We start from the raw sequence: 25,035 nt of genomic DNA on the forward strand, positions 1-25,035 counted from the left end.
CTCTTGTTTATGCCCCATGCTACATGCATTTGCATAGAGGCAGTTAAGCTGGGCCTCATGAAGCCACTTAGTGGCTGGAATTCCTTTGTGCTGCTCTCCAGGTGCTCTCCTGTGCCCTGTGACCCCTCCCAGGCTCTGGGCAGCTATTGCTGGCACTGGCATCAAACTGGTAGGAGCAGGATGGATTGAGGGTCCTCTTCCCCCGGCAACTTTAGTTTAAATCCCTCTTCCCCAGCTTGGCAAGCCGATGGCCAAAGATGCTCTTCCCCTTCTTTGACAGACAGACCCCAGCAGTCCCCAGTAGGCTGGGTTTCTTAAAGCAAGTCCCATGGTCTAAGTAGGTGAACCCCCAGCTGTGGCACCAGCCCTGTAACCAACTCTTGATTTACCAGACTCAACCGGCCCTTTCAAACCCCTTCCCTTTGACCAGGACTACCTGTGCTCCAGTGTCCCTCACCGCCGCTCCCAGGGCTCTGTAATCCTTCTGGGTACTCCTCAGACTGCTCCTGGCAGCAGCACGGGAAGCAGCACAGCTCTCCAGAGCACCCGAGGGCGGCTCTCGCCCACCACTATCACCTGTCGCTGTTTTTTGAGTTGCACTGGCTGTTACGTGTGGAGCAGGTCAGTGCTCAGCTCCAGCGTCTCTCCTGCTGTGACGGGTCTTTCCTCTTCAATCTGCAGACCGCCAAAGCCATCTACTTTTGCAATAAGTGGTAATATATATCAACAGCAAATTAAACTTGTGTAATCTTTAACATGGAACATTGCATGAGTAGCAACTCACCTCTCAACTGGCATGGAGGGTCTCTACTCTGCAAGTTGGAATCAACAAAGCCCTTAACATGAAGAAATCTGTCACTCAGTAGGTAGCAGAACCTCCACACTATTGAGGTGGTCTCTGAACTCCACAAAAATGCAACAGCTGCTGAGGTTTATTGAACTAAAAATTCTCAGCTTTACCTCTTTCCCTGTTCAGGTTGTTCTCTAATCTTTGGCTTAAGGTTTAATAGCTTCCAGCATGAGAAGAGAACCAGTACAATTCAATGCATCATGTTAAAAAAAAAAAAATTGCAGGTAAGCAGTAACTGTATTTACTCTTCAAGAGGTTCACAGGGACCTATTTAAGAGGTACAGGAATACACATACAAAGTGTTGAACAGCCTCATTTAGTAAATTCACTGTGAAAATCCATGTTGTCATATTTTTCAGTAAACTCAGGGCTGGGGGAATTTAGTAGGATGATGATTATTCCCCTGTGGACAGATGTATTTTTACTTGTAGAGGGTAGGCTTATTTTCTACAGCAGATAAATCAAGTTGTAGATCAACGCCTGAAATTTTGGGAATGAGAAGATATACCCACTGTATGACTCTGAAATGTGCTTTCTGAAGGGAGAGGACTTTTTTTTTTTTCCCCTCCTGACTACAGTGTTTCCCTTGCAAAAAGGGATTCTCTACTTATGGATGATATTTTAAAAGGAAAATCAAAATCTGGAGGAAACCAATTAATGATCCAAAGGAAAATAATGATCTGAACTAATAAAGTAAATGGAAATATTTATGTGCTTTATGTACACTGTACATAGTTTAAACTATTTTAAAATTTAATATTCTACTTGAAATGGCATGTTATTCTCTATTAAATCCTCTTGGTACTTTGATGGTTAAACTTACTAGTTTTGGTACAGAAGTTTGGTTTATAATTTTATAATAAAGTTGAAATGTGATATAGTTAACCTTGTTTTCTGACTCTGTTACCAGCAGGCTAGGAGAAAGCAGATCCTACAGCTACTTCTGATTCAACCAGAAAAGGTGAGGGATGCCAGGTGCTTAAATATCATTAGTGGGTGGGGTACAAGTACAGAGAGATCGAAGGAAAAAAGTTAACTAAAACACTTAACTTTTTAGCAGTGCAATCTTAACTTTGTGGAGATTACAAAGGGGAGAGAGCACACTCTGTACCCCTGAGACTAAGGGAACCAGTAAATGGGTCAACTCACTTTTCCTGTCATAATGTACACACATGCACTCGGTCTACTCATGCAGAGTTAGTCAGCAAATCGTATTGTCATTTGCAGAACAGTGAAGTTAAAATGAACCCCTATTTCTAAAACCTATTTTCCTCATTTCATTAATATTCAAGTACTTGCACTACTTTTGAACAGCTTCAGATGAGGTCTCTCAACTACCCTAAAAGATCCAGATGGTCGAGTTCCTTTCTCAGCTTTTGCTTGTTGAAACATGAATACCAGAACACGAGCAACATATTCTAAAAAACAAACACTTCAGGAGGACACCTGGATAATGCTACAGCAGTTGCTTATTTGGTGTCCTAGTTTTAACATGAAACCTACGGCAGAGTTATAAACTGCTACTGGATGCAGACCTAGGCTGAATGTTAAAAGATGGGAAAGAGAAGTCCAACCAGGAGAAGGACACTTGTCCTTCATGTAAACTGTAGCCATGCAGCAAAATGATCCTGGCAATACAGCCAATAGTTTCATGTATTTGGTGGTCTTCCTGGTTTTCCTGTCCAGGCAGAGAATAACCTTTGGAAATAAGTCCTGACAGCAAAGGAGAAACTGCTTCAGTTTTATTTCTTTATCTATAAAAATACCCAAACTTTAAAAACCCAAGGAGACTAAACCAGCACCTCAATAAGTGCAGTGGTCTACATTATGGGCAGAAAAATGGATTCAGCGGGGACATTTCTTCAGAGAGTTGTTTTAATTCATACCATATGGTTGCTATGGATCTTTGTAACTACCTCTGATGGACTTGGGTATTTTATTTCTATCCATGTCTCCACAGAGGAATCTCACCATTTCTTCCACCTACCTAGTTTTCAGCTGTTGTTTTCAGGAAATTCTTGTGTCAAGACTGGTCAGCTGCCCCACATTGCTAGCACGGGGCTACCAGTCTCCGTTTCCGGATGCATTCCCAGATCCAGTTGGGAGACACACGCTTAGCACCAGGATTGTCATCAATAACGTCCCCTATGACGTGCGTTGCTGAGGCTGTGTCAAACTCTGGCACAAGATCCCCATCGTATGCTATAAAGTACCGCCGGATTTTGTCAAAGTCCTTCACAGAGGGCGACAGGTACAGCTTCACACCAGTGAATATGTCCAGCAGCATCTGCAGATTGTGAAAGAGGATGAGAAGCACAGGTTGGTAAAAATACTGGATTGGTCTGGAAATTACTCTAAATTCTTTGAGGCATGAACAAGTCCATTCAGAGTTCCCAAGGTTATCATTCTAATCCCATGTCTAATAACTGTGAACTGCTCTTTGGACCGCTATTAAATCATACACAAGAGCAACACCCACACAGTTCCTCTGAAAGCCCGATGGTGCAGCTGAACAGTGCTTCCTTAGCTAAGGGGAATTACTACCCCGTTATTCCCCTCAGTGATGATGCTGATGTGGTCTGGTAAACATGATCTTAACAACTTTGTTTTTACAAGCTGATGCTTCTTAATTAAAGTAGGAAAACGTCACCACTCTGGAAGGGGACTTGGTGCTTGCATCAAAATAGCTACTCCAGGCTTATCGGGAAATGACAACTCAGTGATTCTTAATCCTCTCCTACAGTCTGCTGCACAATGAGCTAGAAAGGACAGTTCTCTCCCTTTACAGCTCCCAGCTCTTCCGTATGCTGCAGTCAGGAAGAGTAGCTACTCAGCAATCACAACGCTTTGTGAAGCAGGACATTGTTGGTGGGTGAGCAGAGCACTGGCCTTTAGCGTGACAAACCCAGTTATGTCAGCTCTGCAGACTGGAAAGAAGAGCTGCAGCCATCCACTTCCTTTACAACGGGGCTTGTTGCTGCTGTTTCTGCCTTTACGTTTCAATTCCGGGTGCTGCTATAGGAAGGTTTCAAAGACTTTTCCAGATGGAAGGCAAAAGTGAACAGAAAATTGAAACTGCTTCAGCTTCCTCCCACCCCAAAGTGGCTGCTGCCCAGCTGTCCGTACCTTTTTTCCATTGTCTTCCATCTCAGAGGCTTTTCGCTTCTCCCCTCGTTTCTCCTCTGATTTTTGAGGGGATCCAATGACTGCTTTGCTCTCTAAAAACAAAATAACTTCTCATTCGTGCTCTCTGTCCAGATACCAATTGTGTATTAAAGTGGGGGGAGAAGAGTGAAGAGAGTAAAAGGGAAAAGTTTCCCTCCCCTCTGTCTGGAAAATCCATGAATTAGAATGTAACTATAAGACACATTTTTCTACTGCAAAGGGCATGGGAGATCTTCCTGCCCTCATCTCCAGGATGTTGCTGTTCAACTTCCCTCCTTACTGTCACCACACTTTTCTGAGACTGCTCACTTTCATTCAAGCTATTCCCCAGTGACAAAGCACAGGTGAAGCAAACTCATTTCACAGCTTTGCAATTTACTACCTGGAAATCCCCTCCATCCAAGTGCCCTATTATATGCATGAACTTGATCCAAATAAAATTAAATACTGGTTCACGGCCAAAAATGTCTAACCAAGGGGCATGTGATCTACAGGCACAGGAGCAGCAGGTTTGCTGTTCAGATCAGTCTTACAGAGTCTACTAAGGACCTTGATCTAGTGAGATGAAAAGGGATTGCAGTCCCAGAGAAATCACTCCAAAGTAGTTTCAGTACAAACTATGAGACTCTGCTAGCTTCAAGATACCTGTTCTAAGCAGTATAGTCTCAGAGAGCTTTTATTGCCTAAATGGGTTGCCTAAGCAGCAACCTGAACAGCATCATCAGTGCCGTTTCCATCTTTTCTCAAGCCCAGCACACCTCAGAGTTGTGGCTATTCAATCCCTGCTATGAGCAATACAGGCCAAACCAAGGGTCTAAACAGCTTTGCCCATTAATCCCAACATGCACATGAAAGCTGCCATGGGATCTTCAAGGATCTGACAGAAGGCAAAGATCCAAAACCAGCCTGGCCCAAAGGCAGAGAACACACCCTGAGGCTTCTCTCCCTAGAAAGCCCCATCTTACCTTCTGGCTTCTGGGCTTTTGCAGGTGACTTGCTTGGGGGAGTTTTAATAGTGCTGTGTGGGGTGGAAGACCTGGAATTTCCCTCGTTCTCTCCACTGCTGCCAGCTGTGGACTCATCTTCCTCCCCAGCAACGACACTGAAATCAGCCTTCTCTTTGGAGAGTTGGTACAGCTCCTGTCCCACCAGAAACAAAGCACTGCCTTTAGCCACAGTGAAACCTCTGACATTAGACACGAGCCGTAACGCACGGTCTCCTCTTATTTGTTTTCCCCTCCCCAAAGCGTTTGATTGTATGCTTTTACTTCCTGCACCTCTTTGTAGCTATTTTCCTGTCAACTTTGTTCAAGCTCTCTACCTGACATTAAGGAAAGCCATACAGGGACGTACCAAAAGCCAGATTCACAGATGCCGGGCTAACTCTTCACAGCCCGGCTCCCTAGCCTGGAAAATGAACAACACCCACTGCTCACTCGGAAAACAGTCTGTCTGAGGAGGGTATTTTACCTTTCCCTCCCCTGCCTGCATAGGGAGCCAGAAAGACTGCTGGCCAGCAGGTAGGCTGAATCACTCCTTGCTTCCATGGCGTAACAAGCACTTATATTTGCTGCCAAGTGTCCCTGCGGGCAGCGTGCAGGCAGCGTGCAGGCAGCGTGCAGGCAGCCCAAACGGCAGCAAGGAGGCTGAGAACAGAGCTCATCAACAGCTGACTTACTGCTGGGGATGGCAGCCAGCCAGCTGGTTTCTATCAGCAAAGGAGGCACAGAAGCTGTGTGGGGGGTGCAGCCCCAGGGCTCCTGGCTGCCTGCTAGGTGGCCCCCATGCCCTCAGTCACTTCCCAGATGCCTTCCCCAATCTCAGCAATTAATGGGAGACCGAATGACCATAAACACTTAAAGAGAATAAAGGTCACCTTTTCCAGGAAGGAAATTCCTCACCATGAAGGCTGTTACAAGAGATGATACAACTAGCTGCCAGCACAGACTTTCCTGAAAGTGCACAACAGCTCAATAGACTCGAGAGGCCCCGTGAAAGAATAAGATTCGCATCAAAATAATCCAGCAAGCAGCCTGAGCCTAGAATAAATGGAAAATGTAACGTGCCATCATAGTACCAGTCAGCAGATGTCTTCACTACACGCCCTGCTATCCGAACTTGTCTTTCTGAACACAGATGTTGTCAGAACCTATCCTGGAACGTGCTGCAGACATGCACGCAGGCTCACCTTAAGCTGCTGGAGGTTGGTGGCTGTCTTCCAGTCTTTGTCATCTCGAATGCGGGTGCAGCGAGGGAAGCGAATGGAGATCCCATCTGCAGTGTGGGCTTCAGCTTTAGAGAATTCAGCCCCTGTGATCTCCCACACTGGAGCTTTCTAAGACATCATTGAGGAAGTCACGTCACATTCCTGTGTTTTCTCATGAACTAACTCTAATGTGTCTGTGTTCCTCCACCTCTACAGCAAACCCCCTCCCTGTCCCAGCACACAGAGTTCCATATACACAAATTTTCTTGATCACTGTAATTAGAAAAACTTCTATTTTTTTCAGCAAGTCAGAGATCCACAACTAAATGACACCTTTTCTACCAGACATACATGACGTAAAGCATAATGATAAATTTTGTAAAATGTTAGCAACTTTTGAGTTACAGTTGCACTTCAACCGTTTTAAGTCAGATTTTTCATGCCTCAAATTTAAAGCAAATTCATTTCTGGAAGGGATTTAATGCACAACAGTACTCCCCAGAAGTGCTGCAGGTATGATTTCTTCATGAAGCTCTTAGCCTCAAATGCACCCGTAAGATTCAGAGATAAAACCCGGTGCTTAATTTCCTGTTCAAGGATAAGACTAATCTTGTAACAGAGACAATTTGTATGTTTAAATGAAGTACAGTAGCTTGCTACATCAGGGCTGGAAAACATAGTTAGGTGACTATGACAGCACTTACCTTTGGATCGGGGACAATGAAGTCTGGGTAATAGATTTTGTTAATTTTTAGCCACCTTGGAATTTTACTAGGATCCTATTAATGCAAAACACAAAAACAAAATCATAGCACTTATGATCATATATGAAACTATTTCTACAGAAAAGTTGCTGAAAGATACCCTAGAATTAGATTAGGTATTTCATTGCCTTTGTACGGATGAAACTCGCTTTACCCTGTAGTGCAAGGTGCACTCATCTGCAGCAGTTTCTCTTATCTAGAGAATCACAAAAATTATCTATAACACAGCTCTCAGCTACTGTCATTCTGTATATAAAACAATAACATTGTTGCTCCAATTATGATTCATATAAAACTAGATTCTGTAACCTTGATGCAAATGGCCTTCAGGATGCCAAGTAAGTATTAAAATTCAGCTCTCTAAGTCTTGAAAAGTAAAATTCCTCACTTAAGTAAGCTGCTCACAAGAAGTCTTAACTCCAACAGGTCAGGTTATGCAGCCACAAGACAACAGCCTGACTGGAGCATTTCTCACCCACAGCCCCATCTAGTGACTGTCTTCACCAATCACAACATGCCAATAAAATGGTACTTGTTCTGCTCTTTCTAATAAAACTTTGTCTTAGCAGGAGACAGATGGTGCCTGGCTTCCCACTCAGTGTCTGAGTACAAATCTCAGGCAGTGCCTCATCTCAGGAGCCGGCTGCACCTACATCTCATTTGTGTCAGAGCAGTTTATCTGCTTCAACACTAATTGAGCCTCTATCCCTTCCTAGCAGAGCCCCTCGGTCCTGCATGTAGCCAGCACCTCGCTGCAGCTCAGCAGGAAGGCAGCTGTTACCCAGCCCGTTGCTGAGCGCTTCTCTGATTGCCCCCAGGCCAGAGCCCCTCTCACCTTGCTGATCTTCACCATATCCAGCTCCGTTTGCAGACGCGCCAAGGTGGCGTCATCGTGGCCACCAGAGCACTTGGTCACAGTGCACCACTTCTCGCTCTTGGGATCGTAGCAGCCCATGAGGAAGATGGACATCATCCCACCTGCAGGAGGGGAGAGCGGGGTGGCCCACATCATCTAAAGGACAAGCCACAGCTTCTCAAAAAGCAAACTAATGAACCAAAACTCTTCCATCTTTGGGAGTCAAAGGGCCTTGGGCTTGTGATGGCTTCACAGCAACAGCTCCCGTATACAAAGATGAACTGAGAGCTTCTACACTGTGTGAGAGGCTGAAGGCTTTGCTGTGCCAATTAACCCACTAAAAACTGGCATGTAACAGGCTGCAGCAGACGGTCACTGCTACAGCCAGTCCCATTCTGGGAGGAGACCAAACGCTGCAGGAGGCCTGGAGTGGGAAAATGTTTTCTGAACTGAGAGATCTCTGACTTAAGCCAAGTGCAGAGACTTACCTTTACTGCCTTGTCCATAGAAAGCTCCCAGCACCACCAGGTCTGCCGTGTCAGCCATTGCACCCTCATTCAGGTAGTCCTTTTTCACTTTCAGCCAGTGCCTTTTTCCTGGTTCATAATTACCCTGGGCAAAACAAGGCAAGAACCCCCAGTCAGAAAGATCATCTGGGGGACAGTTATCTCCTCAAACAGCCCTTGCTTTTATCCAGCTTAGTGGTACAAGAGCACAGGAGTGCTCAGATATAGGAGGAGCAGCTTAGACAGGACGTCAGCATCAACAAGAACCCAGAGATGTTTCAAAGATGCCCAGCCTTGTGTGTGTGCTTCATCCACAAACCTGTCTGTTGCTATTCCCTGATTGCCAGCATACACCAATGAAGAGTAAATGTGAACCTGCCTTTGTATCTTTCAACACCAGTCCTTCCAGTCCCTCACGGATGACTCGGGTGATCATATCTGCAAGATCTGAAGCTTTCTGAAAAGGAAAGGAACCACAGTTAGCTCAAGACTGTCAAAGGGTTGTGCTCTTCAGGCCTTCTATTTGAAGCAGCGGTGCACTAAACCCAAAGCAACTGCAGAGAGATTAATGGGTAATTTCATAAAGTAGTTTTCCAATGAGAGTCCCATACGTGTTCTCTTTGCTGCACATCCAGGGACTAAGCTGGGAATATGTTCCAAGAAGAGAAGGATTGGTTAGTTAAAAAATACTCCTCAGGGATTAGGCAGCCACACTGATTTGTGTCCCACACATACATTTTCCTCAGCCAGCCACATGTGCTTACTTCTCTATCCAACTGCCTTGGGACCTGCTCTTTTCTTCTTCCCCAAATGTCCGAGCATTCTCCATCAAAACCAAGGTGTTACTGAAATCAGTAGCAATAGGGAAAAAAATAATGGGACCTAGGGCTTGTGCGTAACAATCAAAGGAAAAACTGAGCACACTGCTGTCTAAATGCAGTTTTTAGCACTCAGGAAGTATCTGGGCTGTGTGGCACCCGAAGTTGCCAGTTTGGAAACTGGAAGCAGTCTAGCTCCCCTCAGCCATACTTCAGTCTTCTCTACACAGCTCAGCATTGCACAGTACAGACTAAGTTACATACAACAGGCTTTAGCTCCTCCTAACAATGTTACAGTGGCTATGAAATCATTAAGAAGCCGAAAAAAAAAAAGAGATGTGAAAGTTAAGACTATACTGAAGTGGTTGTAGCTGAGACCAGATGGGAGCACAGGCACGGCTCTGTTCAACAGCGCTAGCTCAAGAAGTCTTGCACATAGACCACCAGTAGAACTATTTTGACAGGCAGGAAATTGCTGGATTTGCAGCCTTAACCATAAAAAAGGGCCACGTGGTAACAGAGCAACGAAGTGTCCACAGCGCAATCCACGAGATCACCTCGCATGATGTTTTAACACTGAACTCACCGTGACATGCTTCATCTCCGAGAAGAGGATCCGGTTGGGGATTTCAACCATGTTGTCGTGGAGAAACTTACGGCGTTCACAGAGAGGCCTAAACCAGGGTACAGATAATTAAGGACAAACAAGCAATTTTAATGTGAAGTACCCATCACATGAACACTGAGGAAAGCTATTTAAATAATTAAATGATTTATCCTACAGAGTTCCAGAAAGGACAATCAATTCTTACTTTCTTCCAGGAAGTAAGTTATAAAATAGAAATTTTGTGCTAAGAGTGCATTTAGTTTCAGAGGATATAGGATGAGCTGGGTACTGAACCACAAGCAGTTCAGTTGAAATGCAGTTAATCCTGGTATTTTGGAATTGCAGAGCAAGATGGAGCTCCACAGGGAAACTCCTCAGCCCAGCAAGGACTCTCCCCTGCCGTCTAGATTCTCCAGGGGTAGGTGGCCAGTGGTAACAGCCGCCGTGCGGTGATCCCTCTGCTGGTAGTTTTCCAGCCAGTTCACGCTGGGAAACCGCTCAGGCTACTCTCCCACTATGGCAGACACGTACCTGTCCATCAGGCTGATGTCATTGAAATAGATGCAATCAAACACAAACAAGCAAACGTTGGCGTCTTGGAAAGCGGCTTTCTGAAAGACAAGTAAGATTGATTAAAAGAAATCTGCAGTTGTAGCAAACAGCAACATGGAGTTTAGAAAAAGAACAGAAACAAAAGGATGTATTTTTATCTCATTAATCTTTTTGTTATAATAAGCTTAGGCCTCTTTTAGAAGACAGAAATATTCTGAGAATTAAGCATTAGCCTGGACATGTTGAAGTACAAACTAAAGATAAAACATGCTAATTTCCTAGTGACAGGGAAACAATGCCACAAATATTAATGACTTTGAGTAACGTTAACATCCACCACTACTGCTGCAACAAAAACCCAACAAGCATTCCAGAGACTTCAGATTAATGACTACTTTAAGTTAAAGCACTTACAGTTTGATTTTCTTTTTATTGTCCTCTTCCTCACCATCATTTAGTCTAGACATCAGCACTTCATAATGTTCCTACGGACTACATACTCTGCATCATTGTGGTCTTCCAGTCTGCCATACATTGCTCAAGCAATGACAGAATTGCAAGATTTTCCAAGGGTCTTTTTAATATTTATCTTGAAGTTTTCTTACTGTCCTGCTAGTGATCAAGTTAATATCAAATCCATTGTATTAGAGCAGTACCTTTTCATTAATATCAGCCTTCTCGGGGATCTTATTTTTCCCTCAGATACTCTAGCAAGCACCAGATCTCTTAGATTATCCATGATAACAGGATGCTAGTGTGTTTAAGTTAGCAGAATAACAGCCTCCAACCACAACAAAGGATTTTTTTTTTTTTTTTTACCTTATGGACACCAAGAGTCCCAAAAGGAAGTGGCTTGCCAGTTTTGTTGTCAATCAGAAGAACTTCTGAATCCAGGATCATACTTTGCCCACCAGGGAAAGCCTGGGGGATGAAGTCCTTAAAATGGGCCACCTTGGGAAAAAAAAAGGAAAGAAAAATACATCTACTGGCTGAAGAGAGGGACTCACTCCAATGCAGATGTTTTCTCCAGAAGCATGTCTGAGGCACGTGTAGGCTTATCTGCACTAACTTTACCTTCTACTATGGTACAGAAACACAGTCTACAAATAGAAAAATGAGTCTTGAACAGGTGCAACCATCACCCATCTGGCATCAAGTCTCCCAAAATACAGTGCATAACGAGGACTCTAGGGCAGATAGCTTAACTTTAGTTTCAAGCTCTTAATGTCCCCCAAAACTAACTGATTATAAATTTTATTATGTTGCTTTTCCAGATTCCAAGTATCTACACAAATCAAGAAAAAAGTCTACAGCAGAAGGTATCCTACTTGCCCACAGAAACTGTTGTGAAATTCAGTTGTGTTTACAGAGGAGCTGGCACGATTTACAGGTGCTTACTTTATGTGGAAGGACAGGTTTGAGGCTTCTGCTGAAGTAGCTGAAATGATCTCCATTTTTATGGACCTGCACCCGCTCGCCATCATATTTGATCTCTGCATACATGCCGTTTGGGCACTTCTTCATGGCATACTCAATTGACTTGCAGGCTTCAGCCTTAGAAAGGTGGAGAGAGAGAAGTTCCAAACAAACTCAGATGATATATTTAAAAATAAAGCTACTCTTACCTAAGTTCATGAAAGAACTACCAGTTCCTTTGTAGATCTTTTTGTTCAGGGTCTCTAATATCCAGTCCAACTTGTCCTTTTCTTAATTACTCATTTATTTAGAATCACCTGCATATGCCCAGATAATTACAGCTTTTCGGTGCTTATCTTTTCCAAATACTTAAAAGCATAAGTACTGTGCCTTATGTAGGAGTGTGCTTAGCCCAGAAGTAAATACTTAACTCTGATTTGTTCAAATAAAAAACCAAACTTATTTGAATCTCTAATCCAATGGAAATCTTATGCTGCTTCCAGAGAAAGGATCAACTTCTGGAATGACAGCAAACAAAAAAGTCACTTCTGGACTGAAAGCAAGTCAAGACTTCAGCTTCTGCAGTGGCACTGAAGGTGCAAGTACTGAGTATCTTGAATACTGTCTTCTTGGTAGAAAACACTTTATAAAATGGTGTTAAACATAAAAATCAGCACTGCACACTCTATTAGCTCATACTGCACACAGCCACTTATCTGTCTACTGATTCTTAAAGGTGAGGTCTCTGACAGTACATAAGAGAACTCCATCTCTGGCTCGGCTGAAGGTTACTAGTGCAGGGCAGCCAGCATTACCAGCATGGGCTGGACCGGGGTCATCAGAGAGGCCTGCACGCTGAGGGTGCGCTTCAGCCCGGGCGCCTTCTCAGCCTCCAGCTGGTTCTTCAGCACTCGCTCCACCACGTCCTGGAGGTTGCGGGACGCTTTGAACGCCTCATAAGCATTGGGATCCAAAGCATCCAACCTTTAACAAATCGAGGAGAGGAGGGAAACACGGATCAACCTCAGGTCTGCTGCTCCTGGCTTATGAGGCTAATGCCCACTGCTGGTTTTATCTCACAAGGCAAGGTAAGACTTACACATGCTTTGCTCCGGCATTCATTTTCAAGTCATGCTTAATTAGCCTGATGATGCATTTCAGGTCGTTGCCCGTACACCTGAAGGGCGAGAGAAGATTCAGAAATGGTAGACATTTAACTGAACTACTTGCCAGCTGAAAAGAAGAAACTGATCCAGACATCTGTAAAAAAAAGTCCTCCCCTTCTGTAGGGTTTAAACTCAAATGAGGACACGTTACTAGTGACATCTCAGAGGAACAAGAAGATATCCAAAAGGCATCTTTATGTTTGAATGTCAATATGAATTCTGCTTCAGTGTTGACATACCTTCCAAAATTCACTTAATTAACACATCAAGAGTAAATGATAGCAACATCCTCAGCCCCAGATCAACACATACTGAACCAGACAAAGAATCTTTAACATGTCTAAATGGCTTAAAGGCTTTTCCCAACATACCCAAGAACAGCAACTATTTAATTAACAGCTAAATACCACTAAGCTAGTTCTGCAAGCCACTTGCTTAGTACTGACTGAACAGTCTTGACAGGCAAGGATGAAATTCTCTGGCATGAACAGAGGAGCCACACGTGTTCTCCATTGCTGGTCAGTAGTCAAGGCGTCTTAAACCACTAACAGCAGCTTACAGATGTTAAGTTCAGTCTCTGTGGCTTACAATTAGTTTTTCACCTATTCCAGCTCATGATATGTAGATAACCACTCCTAGTTTTAGGGTAAACCTTCAGAGGGCGATGACTTTCCTTACCTGCGAGTGATATGTTGCAGCACACTTTGCTGGTCATCTTCCTTAGTAAGCTTTGATAGCTGGATTAGGAACTCATCTACCTCTTGGATGGTCAGGAAGCTTTTGGCTGCTGGAGGACAAGACTTGCTCTGTTCAAAGAAGAGGCGTATGGTCTCTGAAACATCTCCCTGTCTCCAAAAACAAAATAAGGGTGTGGATCAGAGCTATGGCTTGGGAATGGGGACACCACTGGGGATTCAACATGGTTCCAGTCAGTAGGATAAAGCACAGGAATGATGCTGGGATTGCATGAAGGAATTGGAATCAAACATTAGAAAGAAGCTGCCACGACACAGAATAAAGCTTCTCAGCTGTTTCATTTGCAAAAAAAATTGTAAGAGTACCAGTGTCATCTCACTGCTCTATTTATTTTTCACTGCTGCAGCACCACAGACCCTTTATTTCCTCAGGATGAATCCACTTGTAAATCCAAGGATCTGAAACGTCCTAGTGATGTCACTAGAAGGCAGTATGTACCAAGGCAAAAAAACAGAGGTGGAAGAATTAGCTTCATTATCTAATGCACCCATTTTCTCCATCTTGCAATGAATCAGAAGCGTGCATAGTCAATTACCAACTCCTATGCAGAGGAATTAAATGCACACATGTGAGCACTTGCAATTGTATGAGTGGAGCTTAATTGTATGAACCAACCAAAGCTCATAGTAACAGATCTGTTAACTGAATCAGTTTTTGATATGTAATGTTACAAAAAAAGTAATATAAATCAGTTACACAGGAATATGCTAGACAAAGCAGATGCAGCCCAACTTGCCTAGATATTTTAGTCTTGCTTTCTAAAGTTTTGCAGATGAATTGATATCTTGCTTTCTGTTCAAACATTATTTTCTAAAGGTTCCAGATGGCAGAAAGTGCTATGAAAACTGCTAAAGCAAAAAAAAAATAAAGTCAGCAACTCCCATTCTAACAATCAAGCTAACGATCTTTCAAATAGGAGTAAAAAGAAATCATTACAGAATTTCCATACCAAGGAACTGAACAGCAGAAATGAAGAGAACTGTCTGTACTCACCTGTTCCAGGTCCCGGACCATTTCTTCTTGGCTGCAGTTAAAAATCCTACTAAACAGCTTTACAATCTGCTTATCATTCAAGTTGTAAACAATTTTAATGACGCCTGGTAACAGCAGCTTAATAGTCAGGTATACATCACCATGAAAACCATCTGGGAAAAAAAGCACAGACTATTAGAAACTGTCACAATTCATTTTCATGTACAAGCTCTGGTTGTTTGTGCCCATTAGCACGACCCTGGGAAAAAAACCCGCAGCTGGGGCTTTGTCTTTCTACCATGCTGTTCTGCTTCACATGAAAGGAGATTTCTTAGGGGAAACACCCACAATTGTCCTCCAAATCTGATCTCAGCACGAAGTCTGGCAGCACCTGCAAACATTCCCCACAATCCTAGACTGAGACATTCTTGTCTGAATGTGTTATTTAGATAAACAGTTCACTTCACAAACATTATCTCCATAGTTCAGAAATCATCACAGCACACAGCTCGGACCACACAGCAATCCAATTTTATTTCACCCTTGCTTTTGAAATAATACTTTGACATTGGTTTTGAGAGGGCTTTCATATGCTGAGAATGCCAAGCAGGAATCATACCTCCTCCAGATCCCTTCTTCAGGAAATCCTGGATGATCTGTGTTTTCACATTATAGCTAGGCTTTTCAGCAACCATGGCACAGAGCTTCCTGAACTCCCGCAGCAAGCAGTCTTTGTGCTTCGGATCACATTTTTTTGCAGATAGGCTGGACTTGTGGGAAGAGTTTGCAGAGACATCTTCCAAGTTCTTTGGCTTGGCTGCATCAGTGACAAAGTTGCTTTTTTAATAAGTACAATACTGTGCAAATTTTAAAGCTGAATCTACCTCTGCTTGGCAAGCTGAAAAGAACAATTCCAGTATGCTGGCAAAGCTTCAGAACTGAATAATTTGTGACTTCAAATTTTAATTACCATAAAAAGATCTAAACTATGTTGTCATTAGTTTTGCTCTTCACAGAATTTTCTGGACCCTAATTCTCCCAAACGTGATTAAACCTTGGTGAGAAAGAATTCCTGCCGGCAGATGCTTCTGTTTTGTTTCTACTTTATAGGCCTTTGTCCTTCATAGCAAGATATTTTCATAGGATCATTTCTAAAATGGAGGAAAAAACGTTCCCATCCCCTCTTCTCTCATACTAACACCCTCTACCCATTCTCTTCTCTTGGCTGTGCCTGTGGCAACACGTGCTCTGGGTAGTTCAGAGCTACACACCCGCATCACGTCACTCAGTGCTCACACACTGACTGTCCCACTGGCAGCTGTCTCTCAGGACAAGCTGCTGAGGAATAACAGTTTTCCCTTCCATGAACACTGCAACTGGGAATCCCTCACAGCCAATTTTTTACAGATTTTGAGTTCCACATGGGATATCTTCAGTCTGTACCTTCACAGTTTGAAACTGGCCAATGGACTAAGGCAGTAGTGGAGTCAGCCTGACAACGTGGGTTACCGCATAAACTTTGTCTCCTTGGGAATACTAGAAACTCAAATATCACTTCTTTCAAGACTGACAGCCTAAGAAAGCATGAATAATTTTTGGAAAACCACATTTTAAAAAAGTAATTAAAACTAAACCATCTTCCATACAGAAAAAACTACTGATCTGAAAAGGATTTCCCAGAATCGGTTTCTTAAGTCCTACCTGTGAAGCCAGAGAACTTCTTTGGTGATGGAGCGGTGAGAGCTAATGGATCTTTTGTAGTTATTTGTCCTGTAGCAGTGAGCTTAGCTTGGACTATAACTTTTTTCTTCGGTGTATTTGCAGCCTTGGAATTAGCTTCTGTAAAACAGTAAGATTCAAACCAGCAGTTAGAAATAATCTCATACATCCCTCAACATATTATGTAAGATATACTGCAACAAACAAGTCTTAAAAAGAACTGGGGATGGAGGAGAAAAAAAATGAAGGAACTTTTTCAGATATCAAAAGTTAAAAGTCTACATTGTTTATTAAAGATCACAGAAAAAAGCTGAAAATGGAAAATAACTGACGCTTCCTCCTAGGATTTATCTGCCTGTGTCTGCATGTGAATTAAATCACCTAGACCTTCTCCACAATCACTTGTGACAAATGAATTAAGAAATGTTACTGCAGAAGTTACTACTACTTCCCTTTCCTATAGGGCTGAGACACAGATTTGAGCAGCGCTACCCACTCTGTCACCAAGTCATACCAATACATCAGTGAGGGCTTTGTGGTAAAGGCCCAGCTGTGTGGCCAACAGCAGCATACCCTGAAAATGACAAGGTAGAAAAGTGACCCAGGTTCTGCTTTGTGTCTCACCTGAGATGTGTTTATTGATTAATTCTTTCTCCCCATCTTGTAGCTCTTCCCATCCTTCCAAGTCCGTGATGTCTTCGATTTTCTTGGTGGTGGCCCGGGCCTTCTCCAGCTTCTCAAACACGCACTTCACATGGTACCACTCCTTCATGTCCCCGCCAGACTCCGTGAAAGGATTGGGAACAATTTTTCCAATGCGCACCATTCCCTTCACGATCTTCTCCTTGCACTTCTTGCAGCCTGCCGTGCCACGCTTGGCGTAATCTACACAGTACCTCTGCTCTGCCATGTCCTCTGCAGCTGTGCAGGCTTGGCGATGCCAAAGGTTCAAAAGCAGGGAGAAATGGAAATCCCCAGCACCACCACCCTGGTTTCTGCCCGCAAACTGGAGAGATATACGCCGTAACAGCAGCTGGTACCAGTAACTGGGGCTGGCCGCGGGGAGGCCAGCACAACAAAGGTAGGGTCTTGGGAAGGAGACCTGTGTATGGGGGCACAAAAGTCCTGTGCTCCTGCCGAGTGCCCGGGCAGCCTGTGATAGTGTCCTGCAGCCTGTGGGCATCCAGCCTGCTCCACGTGTGCTGCAAAAAAGAGAGGAGACACTGAGCCACCCCCCGGCTGCCTGTGCCTTGTGCCCGGTGTGGGACGTGAGGCCTCTCAGAGGCCTCAATCCTCACCCCTCTCTCCCAGGCCTGCCCCTCAGCTGCCTCCCCATCTGTAACCCCCAGCCCCCAACGGCCTCCATCAGCCCCTGAGCCTGCTCCACCGGCCGCCATCCTCCACACGCCTGCACCACAGACCCCTCCTCATCCTCAGGTCCCCCAGCCTCTTTTCCCCTCACACACAAGCCCCGGGCCCCACCAGCCCGCTCCAAGGCCACTTTCCCGCCCTGCCCAACCGTAGCCTCCCGCCGCTGCAGGCCCCGGCCCTGCCCATCGCCAAGGTGAAGGGCTCACCGAGATCTTCACGGCGCCTCCATCCCGCCCTCACCTCCGGCCGGCGGACGCGACACCCTCCGGCCCTCGCGTTAGGCCGGAGCCGCCGCCACCGCCGTGCCGTTAAGCGCGGCCCGCGGGCTTCCGTAGAGCAGAGCGCATGCGCGCCGCACCGCGCCCCGCCTCTTCCGCCCGAAAGTGGCGCCCAGGCCGCGCGCGTGCGTGCGTGACGCGCCGTGGCAGGCGCTTGGCCCCGCCCCCGAGCTCAGGCCACGCCCATTTTCCCGCCCCGCGCAGGGGCCGGGCAGCGTCTTCCCGCCTTGGGCACGTCCCTGGCACGCGCTGCCCGCGCGCGGCTGAGGTAGTGCCGCGTTCCCGCGTTTTTGGCCTCCACAGTCGGCCTTCCGAGAGTACGGCGTCAGGTTGGGGCAGGGCTGAGGGAATGCTCTGCCCCTGGCTTCACCAGATGGGCCCCTCATGTTACACCATGTTGGTGCAGGTTTGAGGTGCTGTTGTATCACCTGGCCTTCAAAATCGTCTTTCCAGGAGTGTTACGCAGTGTTCTTGCAGGTCTGAGCTACTGTCTTATCCCCTACCTCATGAAACTGCCCCTTCAAGAGCGCTGTGCCGTGTTTGTGCAGGTTTGAGGTGCTGCTGTGTGACCTGGCCTTCAAAATGGGTCCTCCAGGAGTGCCACGCTATACCTGCGTGGGCCTGAAGAGCTGCTCTATCACCTGACCTCCAGAAACTGTCCCTCCAAGAGCCCTAAGCTGTGTCTGTGTGGGTCTGAGGTGCTGCCCTATACTTGGACTCCCAACATAGACCCTCCAAGAGCACTCTGCTGTGTTTGTGCATGCCCTGAGGTGCTGCTGTATCACCCCAGCCCCCCCAAAACTGCCTTTCACCCAAGTACAGGTGGGCATATGCCTGCAGTGCAGCTGTTGGCTCTCTGGTGGTAGCAGCTGTCCCTGTTTCTCTGATGAAAATGCTGTTGTGCTGTGCTGGGAGGCTGCTGAGGAAGCTGGAATGGATGCTATATACACCACTAACAGGATTCCTCCCTTCATCTAGGAAAAGGATGCTGTGTAGGTTGTCAGGGCTAGGCTGTCCCTGACCTGCTTTCCTGTACCTCAAAGGCAGAGTATGAGGCATAAGGTACAGACTTTGCTTTACCAGACATGTATCTGTCTTCTGCTTGCCTCCAGCTAGTTGCAAGGCAAGCTACAGGCGGGCTTCCTCTTTCTCTCCGCACACCAAATTCCATCTACAAAACCACGCTATTTGGAGCTGTGGATGACCGTAGCAACTATGTCTGGTCACAAAACTGGGATGAAGTCTGTGAGATAAGCATTTCTGATCAATAGGATCTGGCTATAAAGCAGTTGGTCTGCATTACTTTGCAAGACTTTACATTGCAATACTTTGCTGTTGGACATGTGTTCAGTCTGTCATGTCAGAATAGAAACCCACCTTCTTGTCCCTCATAGCCCAGAAGTAGTGGAAACGCGAGAACAAAAGAAAAACGAGCTCCCCCAACCAAATCCAACTTGGTCTTTGAGTCACAGAAGAGGAATTTCAGACAGATTCTGGGAATTCTTGAAGGGCTTCTCGACTGCTGTTGACCTGATGTGGACACATCCAGACCAGCACTGTGCTCCAGTTTTAAAATGCTGAACAAAAAGGCTGTATGCATTCAGCCCCAAGACAGTGCATTTGACAGACTTGGATTGAAGGTACGTGTGCCGAGTTTAACGTGGTTAAATTTTTAATTGTTCAAATTGAAAAAGATGTACCGTTGAGAAATTATTTACAGAACCAGCAGTGACTGGTGCAACAGTTTGTATTAACGCTGACGTAGGGGAAGAAAACGATAAAACTCAGGAAAAGATGCGGTGTGTACACTGTTCAGAGAGAGCTTGCTGGCAGCACGGAGCACGGTGCAGTGTTCACGGCATCCCCTTTGGTGAGATCTCTTGTTCGTTGTGTGTTTGAGCTTGGTAAAAGAGATGGAAAGGTAGACTCAAGGGCTGACACTCGCTACAGTGCATCGTTATCAGATTTAAATAAGGCAGCTGAGCAACCTCTCAGCAGTAGGATTTGCCTCCCTGACTTCTACTGTAAAAGTCTGCAAAATGATCTAAACTAGGGTGTGACTGTAATCAGGCAGAGGAACCTGCAGAGGGCATTTCAGAGGCTTCAGTTAGGGTGAGATGAACTGCTTTCTGGCTCTTGTCAGTCCGGAGGGTGTTTAGATGGCGGCAGGGACAGGTGAGCCGTGCTGAGACTGGAGATGGATGACCTGACCCGTGATGGAATGCGCAGGCGGGTGGCAGAATGCTGCAGGGAGAAAGCGTGAGTTTCAGATTAATTTCTTCAGTGAGAAGCAGACACAACTGATGTTTGGATGCTTTTGAAAGGCCTGGGAATTGTAGCAGCAAAACTGGGGCACTCTTAATTCCAGCTCTCTTTCTCTTGAGCAATGTAGCTGAAGACTCTTCAGCCTGTAGAGTTAATTTGGCTGTTCTTCCACTGTGGCCCCAAGGAAATGGGTGGAAAATTGCAACTATGCATCTTCTGATCTTTTTGTGGCTAACAGCTCTGAGATGACATTAGGAAGTGATAGAAAAGTTTCAACTGGCGTGGGCCTGAAGGGCCCTGATTTTGGTCATTGCTCTTAAGTTTTCCGTGTAAGCACTTTCTTCCCCTGAAGTTGCAGTGTGCATCTACCGTTCTTATTCTGAGTGGGAAGGTATGTTGCAAGGGGAGGAATTGAAATTACTTTGGGTTTTACAGTCATGTTTGAATAAACTCCTCCAACTCCCACTTTGGCCAAGATGTACCTCTAAACAGCTGTGAATAGAGTAATATATCCAGTGAGCATCTTTCCACAAAGCTACAGGACACAGAAAGCAAAGACAAATCACTCCTGTTTCTCAAAGGATCAGCGAGGAATCACTGCTGGTGTCTCTCTTGATAGCTAATACTGGAATTGCTGAGATGAGCCTCTTAACATAATGCTTTCTCTGTGTAAAAGTCATCAGTGACAGACTAGTAGAGAGATCCCTAGGAAAGCAGAACTCTGTTTTAAGTAGTTTATTCCACTAACACAAGGAAGATAATGCCTGAAAAGTCAGATTTAAAGGTTTAAGTCTGTCCTTGCTTAGGCAAAGTGGCCATCAGGAGTTCTGTCGGGAGTTAAAATACATGTGAAAGCAAAATAACGGTCTCAGATTTTGTGGTGTTTTTTCATAGCATTAAGAAGCAGAAAACAATTTTAGTTTCATCTTAAACTAGTGTTGAAAATAGTTCATTAAAAAAGGTTCGCCTTGTCCAGATCAGGGGATACCTTAACTTGATGGGGTTTTGAACTGAAATTAAAGTTTCGATGCAAGACTTCTTTCAGAGTACATTCCAATGAATCCAATCTTCTTAGTATTGAGAAAATGTCCGGAATCTCACTAAAATCAAATAAAGGGAGGGAGATATTTAGAATTTTAATAACTGCAATGAACAAATATATCTCCCTCTCTGGCTGCTAAAGAAGATACTGAATCTGGACATGTGGTTTATTAAAATACAAGAGATAAGAGAGATGGAGAAGATTATAGAAAACAGACATATATGCATGAAATACATTTGAAAAAAAAGGAAGTGATGTCAGTTAAATAACAGATCAAGGAGCCATGTAAGGGAGTTATAAAGCTCAATATTACTCACTTATTTGCATATCTATTTGTTGGTAGGATTTACTCTGAAAGGAAAAGCTACTACCAGCTTAACGGTGAAGTAAAATGCAGAGTGCTAGATGACAGTTCAGTCTGAAAGGATTCACAGTAATTCTGGTTTGAGAAGTGACTTACAAGACTTTCTGGCTTCTGAGGGCGTGAAAAGTTGAAGCTGCATATAACAGGAATGAAATCTCTTACGAGCCTCTTTCTGGCCCTCAATTTGGTGGGGAAAGGGGTGAATATAATCTATTGTCAGTTTATAAATGAGTTTGCTTTTCTCAGTTCACATTTTCTTCTTACGGACAGGAAGGGTGTTTCCTGAAACAGTAAGTGGGACTAAATATGGTCTAAGGTCTAGCGCTAAAAATTTGGATCTCAAAAGAATAGCTGTTCCCTTCTGTAGGATGTGTTATCAGGTGTACGGGTGGCAGTTCACCTTTCCTTTCCCACCATGTTAGTGCTCTTCAAGTTGGTGCTTTTGATTCAGTGTGTATGGTACGTGCAGCCATGTAACTCTTCTGCATCCCTGTTCCCATCGTAGTGACGTGCCTGCCTAGGGCGGTTACAGAAAGATGACAGGGAATGTGGTATTATCCTGAAATTAGTATATACAGCCCTCTGTGGAGGAGACGGTTTTGGAATGTGAACTTTGTCCTTTAATCCAAACGCAGCAAAAGTCTGTGTCTCTCCTCCCTCTTGCCACATCTCAGCTGGTTTTTTTGAGGGAAAATCTTGACATTTGGTACATGGACATTATGAGTATCTGAGTAGAGGGAAACAAATGTGAAATTTGTCATTTCTAGTGCAGGTTGCCCAAAGAGTCATTTAACAGCCACAAAAAAATGTGGCAGAAATTTCCAAAGACATTGAAGGAGATGCTCATGCCCATTTGCTGTTAATACTAATGAGAAGTGAGTGTCCAAATCACTTGGACAGGTTTTAGAAAGTCTCAGCTAGATTCATGTCTTCCTGGAGAAAATTACACTTGACAGGAGGCTTCTGATGGAGAGAGAATAAGGGCATTGGAGGCCACTATTTGAATTCATTGTATTTCGGTTCAGAAATCTGCCAAATGTGCGATATATACAGATGCTGATATCTACACCTCTATTCTGCTGTCAGCTAATATAATATCCTTTATTTTTCTGCTTACTGCATATGCTGTTAAATTAGGTAGACGTATTTGCAAGGTGAATGACAAGTGTAATTGGCTATAAATGCTCCATTTAGAGAGATTGCAAACTATGTTTAAGTTACACCCAAGTGCACCTGTACTTGAGATGCAAAGTCATTCAGCTCCCACAGCACCTTCATTATAACCATACTTCATCCTCCCACACAAATAGATTCTGAGGAAAATAATTTCTCCCCAAATGTACATCTGCTGCAAATTATACCAGCATCATTACACATGCAAGTGTAGTGAACACAAATCTCATGCTATATGTTGGTGCTGATTGAAAGATGACACCTACTTTTGGAAAACAAAGGAAAGCTAAAATAAAAGCTCGAATTTTTTTGTTTGTTTGTTTCAAAGCATTTCTTAAATTCATTTGTCATCTCTGCATGTTTGGAGAATATTTTTTCAAAATTTCATAATTGAAAACTTCAGGTTTGAATCCTTGAGAATGAGATTGAACCTTGGCTGAATTTTTTTTTAATTGACCTTGTTAGGGAATCACTGTTGCTAAAATGTGGATATCTCATTTTTTGAGACATCTAAAATTAATTTCAGAAAAACATGAATATTTTCAGGAAGGGCTATAAAAGTTTAAACTTTTTTGTCTTTTTTCTTTTGCAGAGTCTTCAAGGCTTCTGATAAAAAGTCTGTTTTTGAATGCAAACAGCTTTTTACTGGAACGCTTCTGACTAGTTCTCCTGCAAAGTAACACTCGTGACCAGAAAGAAAATGGTGCAATTTAATCGGTGCCTACCTTTCATTGTCCCCGTCAGATCTGTGGATGGTTGTGTTAAAAGCATACGCGTGCAAAGCACTGCTTATTATCTTAACAGCCAGGAATCTTGCAGGTTTCAAATTCCCAATTTCTCTTCTCTGTTTCTTCGTTATACTAAGTGGCAGTTGTATACCAATAGAGAACAGACAGGGCCGAGGCAGTTCAACTTCTTTTTGTGTCTCAGGTAATCTGTGTTCTCTGCTTTAATACAAAGTAGTCCCAAGGCTGCTGTGCACTTTCCTATGTTCTTTCATGGCACATCTGTCAAATCTGTGCTCGACAGCTGGTCTGTACTGGTGTCATACATTCAAATCAAAGACAGTTAAATGAAAGAAACTCCTAAACAAATTTGATATAGATTGGGCCCTGCTGCCTGCAGTGTGGGACTGAGGTACGCCTGATTGCAGATCTAATCTCACTTTGATACCTGAGTAACAATAATGACAGTCACTCCATTATGTCCTGCCCAAGGAGACTGTGGGATATCTTTAGCTGTATGAAGTATTAGCACTCTTCAGGCTTTCCACAGCCAAGACCATGTTTCAGAAGGCAGGTGGAAACTCAGGTACAAGATGACTTCTGGAGACCCCAGCTCTTGGCCTCTGCTGTTCAGCAAGTGTAGGAGTTGTTATCTCTGGGCTTTAACAGAGCCTCAGGATGCCACCTGCTAAGGAGGCATAGACAAACCTCTGCTTGGAGGGAAATTAACGTTACAGGGAACTTTCTTACTTTAATCTAAACTGCGTTATCTCTCTTTGAATCTTCCCTGAAGTAGGAGGCAGCGTTACACAGTGCTGCGCTAAGGGCTGTATGTGTAATTAGTGACTTGTATGACTCCCAAAAGCTGCAGTCTAAACCTTAATCCAACCTTCATGTTGATCACCATGCCACATCTCTTGAGAGCATTCATGATCAGGGGACTGCAGTGCTTAGAGCCAATTTCACATTGGAGCTGACTTCTATTAGGGAGGCAGGAAGTTAGAAAAAATATTAAACCAGTCCACATTAGAAACTGGAGACATAAAAGTCTCCAGAGCCAGATTGTGACTGCCACTGCAGAGCTGTTTTTGCAGAGAATAGCTCTCCAGGGATGGGCTATTTGCTGCTGCTTCTGCTCCCAAGACCCTGAAATGAGATGCCAGTGCTGGAACCAGGGATTTTGGGTTCCTGCCTGAACAGCGTGAGTCCTAATGATTGCTAAATGCCTCATTCCCTTCTCTGGAGAGCGGGTGGGTTGTCACAGTACCTCTGTTTCACTTGCAGCTCCCTGGAGCATGGGAAATGGGATTAAACCAAAGCCAAAAGAAATGCAAAACCTCTGACCTATCTGCAGATGTTGCTTCTGGGTCTATTTGTTTCTGTGTATCCTCAGAGCAGTTGGGATGCCGGATTATTGCTGCCTGGGATATTTTATCCCTTCACTTTCAATGAAACGTACCTCCT

General features: G+C 44.3%; 1 protein-coding gene across 2 annotated transcripts; it reads right to left on the bottom strand.

The window, feature by feature from the left end:
* Positions 1–1,070: 1,070 nt before the first annotated feature.
* Positions 1,071–18,053, bottom strand: LIG3 (DNA ligase 3). 2 transcript variants are annotated; one of them, XM_074890268.1, is made up of 20 exons: positions 17,931–18,053; positions 16,978–17,555; positions 16,336–16,473; positions 15,254–15,451; positions 14,656–14,807; positions 13,585–13,751; positions 12,840–12,917; positions 12,556–12,724; positions 11,723–11,878; positions 11,144–11,275; positions 10,304–10,383; positions 9,752–9,839; positions 8,727–8,804; positions 8,330–8,453; positions 7,821–7,963; positions 6,926–7,000; positions 6,204–6,350; positions 4,981–5,155; positions 3,977–4,068; positions 1,071–3,137 (listed from the first exon to the last, which is right to left on the bottom strand). In XM_074890268.1, the coding sequence occupies exons 2-20, from the start codon at positions 17,534–17,536 to the stop codon at positions 2,901–2,903; spliced, it is 2,988 nt and encodes a 995-aa protein (XP_074746369.1). In that variant the 5' UTR covers positions 17,537–17,555; positions 17,931–18,053; the 3' UTR covers positions 1,071–2,900. The 2 variants fall into 2 exon arrangements, 1 of the variants encoding a protein (XP_074746369.1); XR_012631669.1 differs by lacking the exons at positions 1,071–3,137; positions 3,977–4,068 and adding an exon at positions 5,892–6,054 and having other exon boundaries at positions 5,018–5,155.
* Between the last annotated feature and the right edge of the window lie 6,982 nt (positions 18,054–25,035).

This window comes from Strix uralensis, chromosome 20 (genome assembly GCF_047716275.1).
Source record: "Strix uralensis isolate ZFMK-TIS-50842 chromosome 20, bStrUra1, whole genome shotgun sequence".
In the NCBI taxonomy this organism is placed as follows: domain Eukaryota; kingdom Metazoa; phylum Chordata; class Aves; order Strigiformes; family Strigidae; genus Strix; species Strix uralensis.

What these genes read in the sequence shown, in the direction of transcription:
- LIG3 (XM_074890268.1), bottom strand. Translation starts at nt 17,536, where the DNA reads ATGCCCACAGGCTGCAGGACACTATCACAGGCTGCCCGGGCACTCGGC. An exon ending in CCAACCTCCAGCAGCTTAAG is followed by an intron (nt 5,156 to 6,203) that starts GTGAGCCTGCGT and finishes CTGGTGGGACAG; the next exon opens with GAGCTGTACCAACTCTCCAA. An exon ending in TGGAAGACAATGGAAAAAAG is followed by an intron (nt 3,138 to 3,976) that starts GTACGGACAGCT and finishes CACAATCTGCAG; the next exon opens with ATGCTGCTGGACATATTCAC.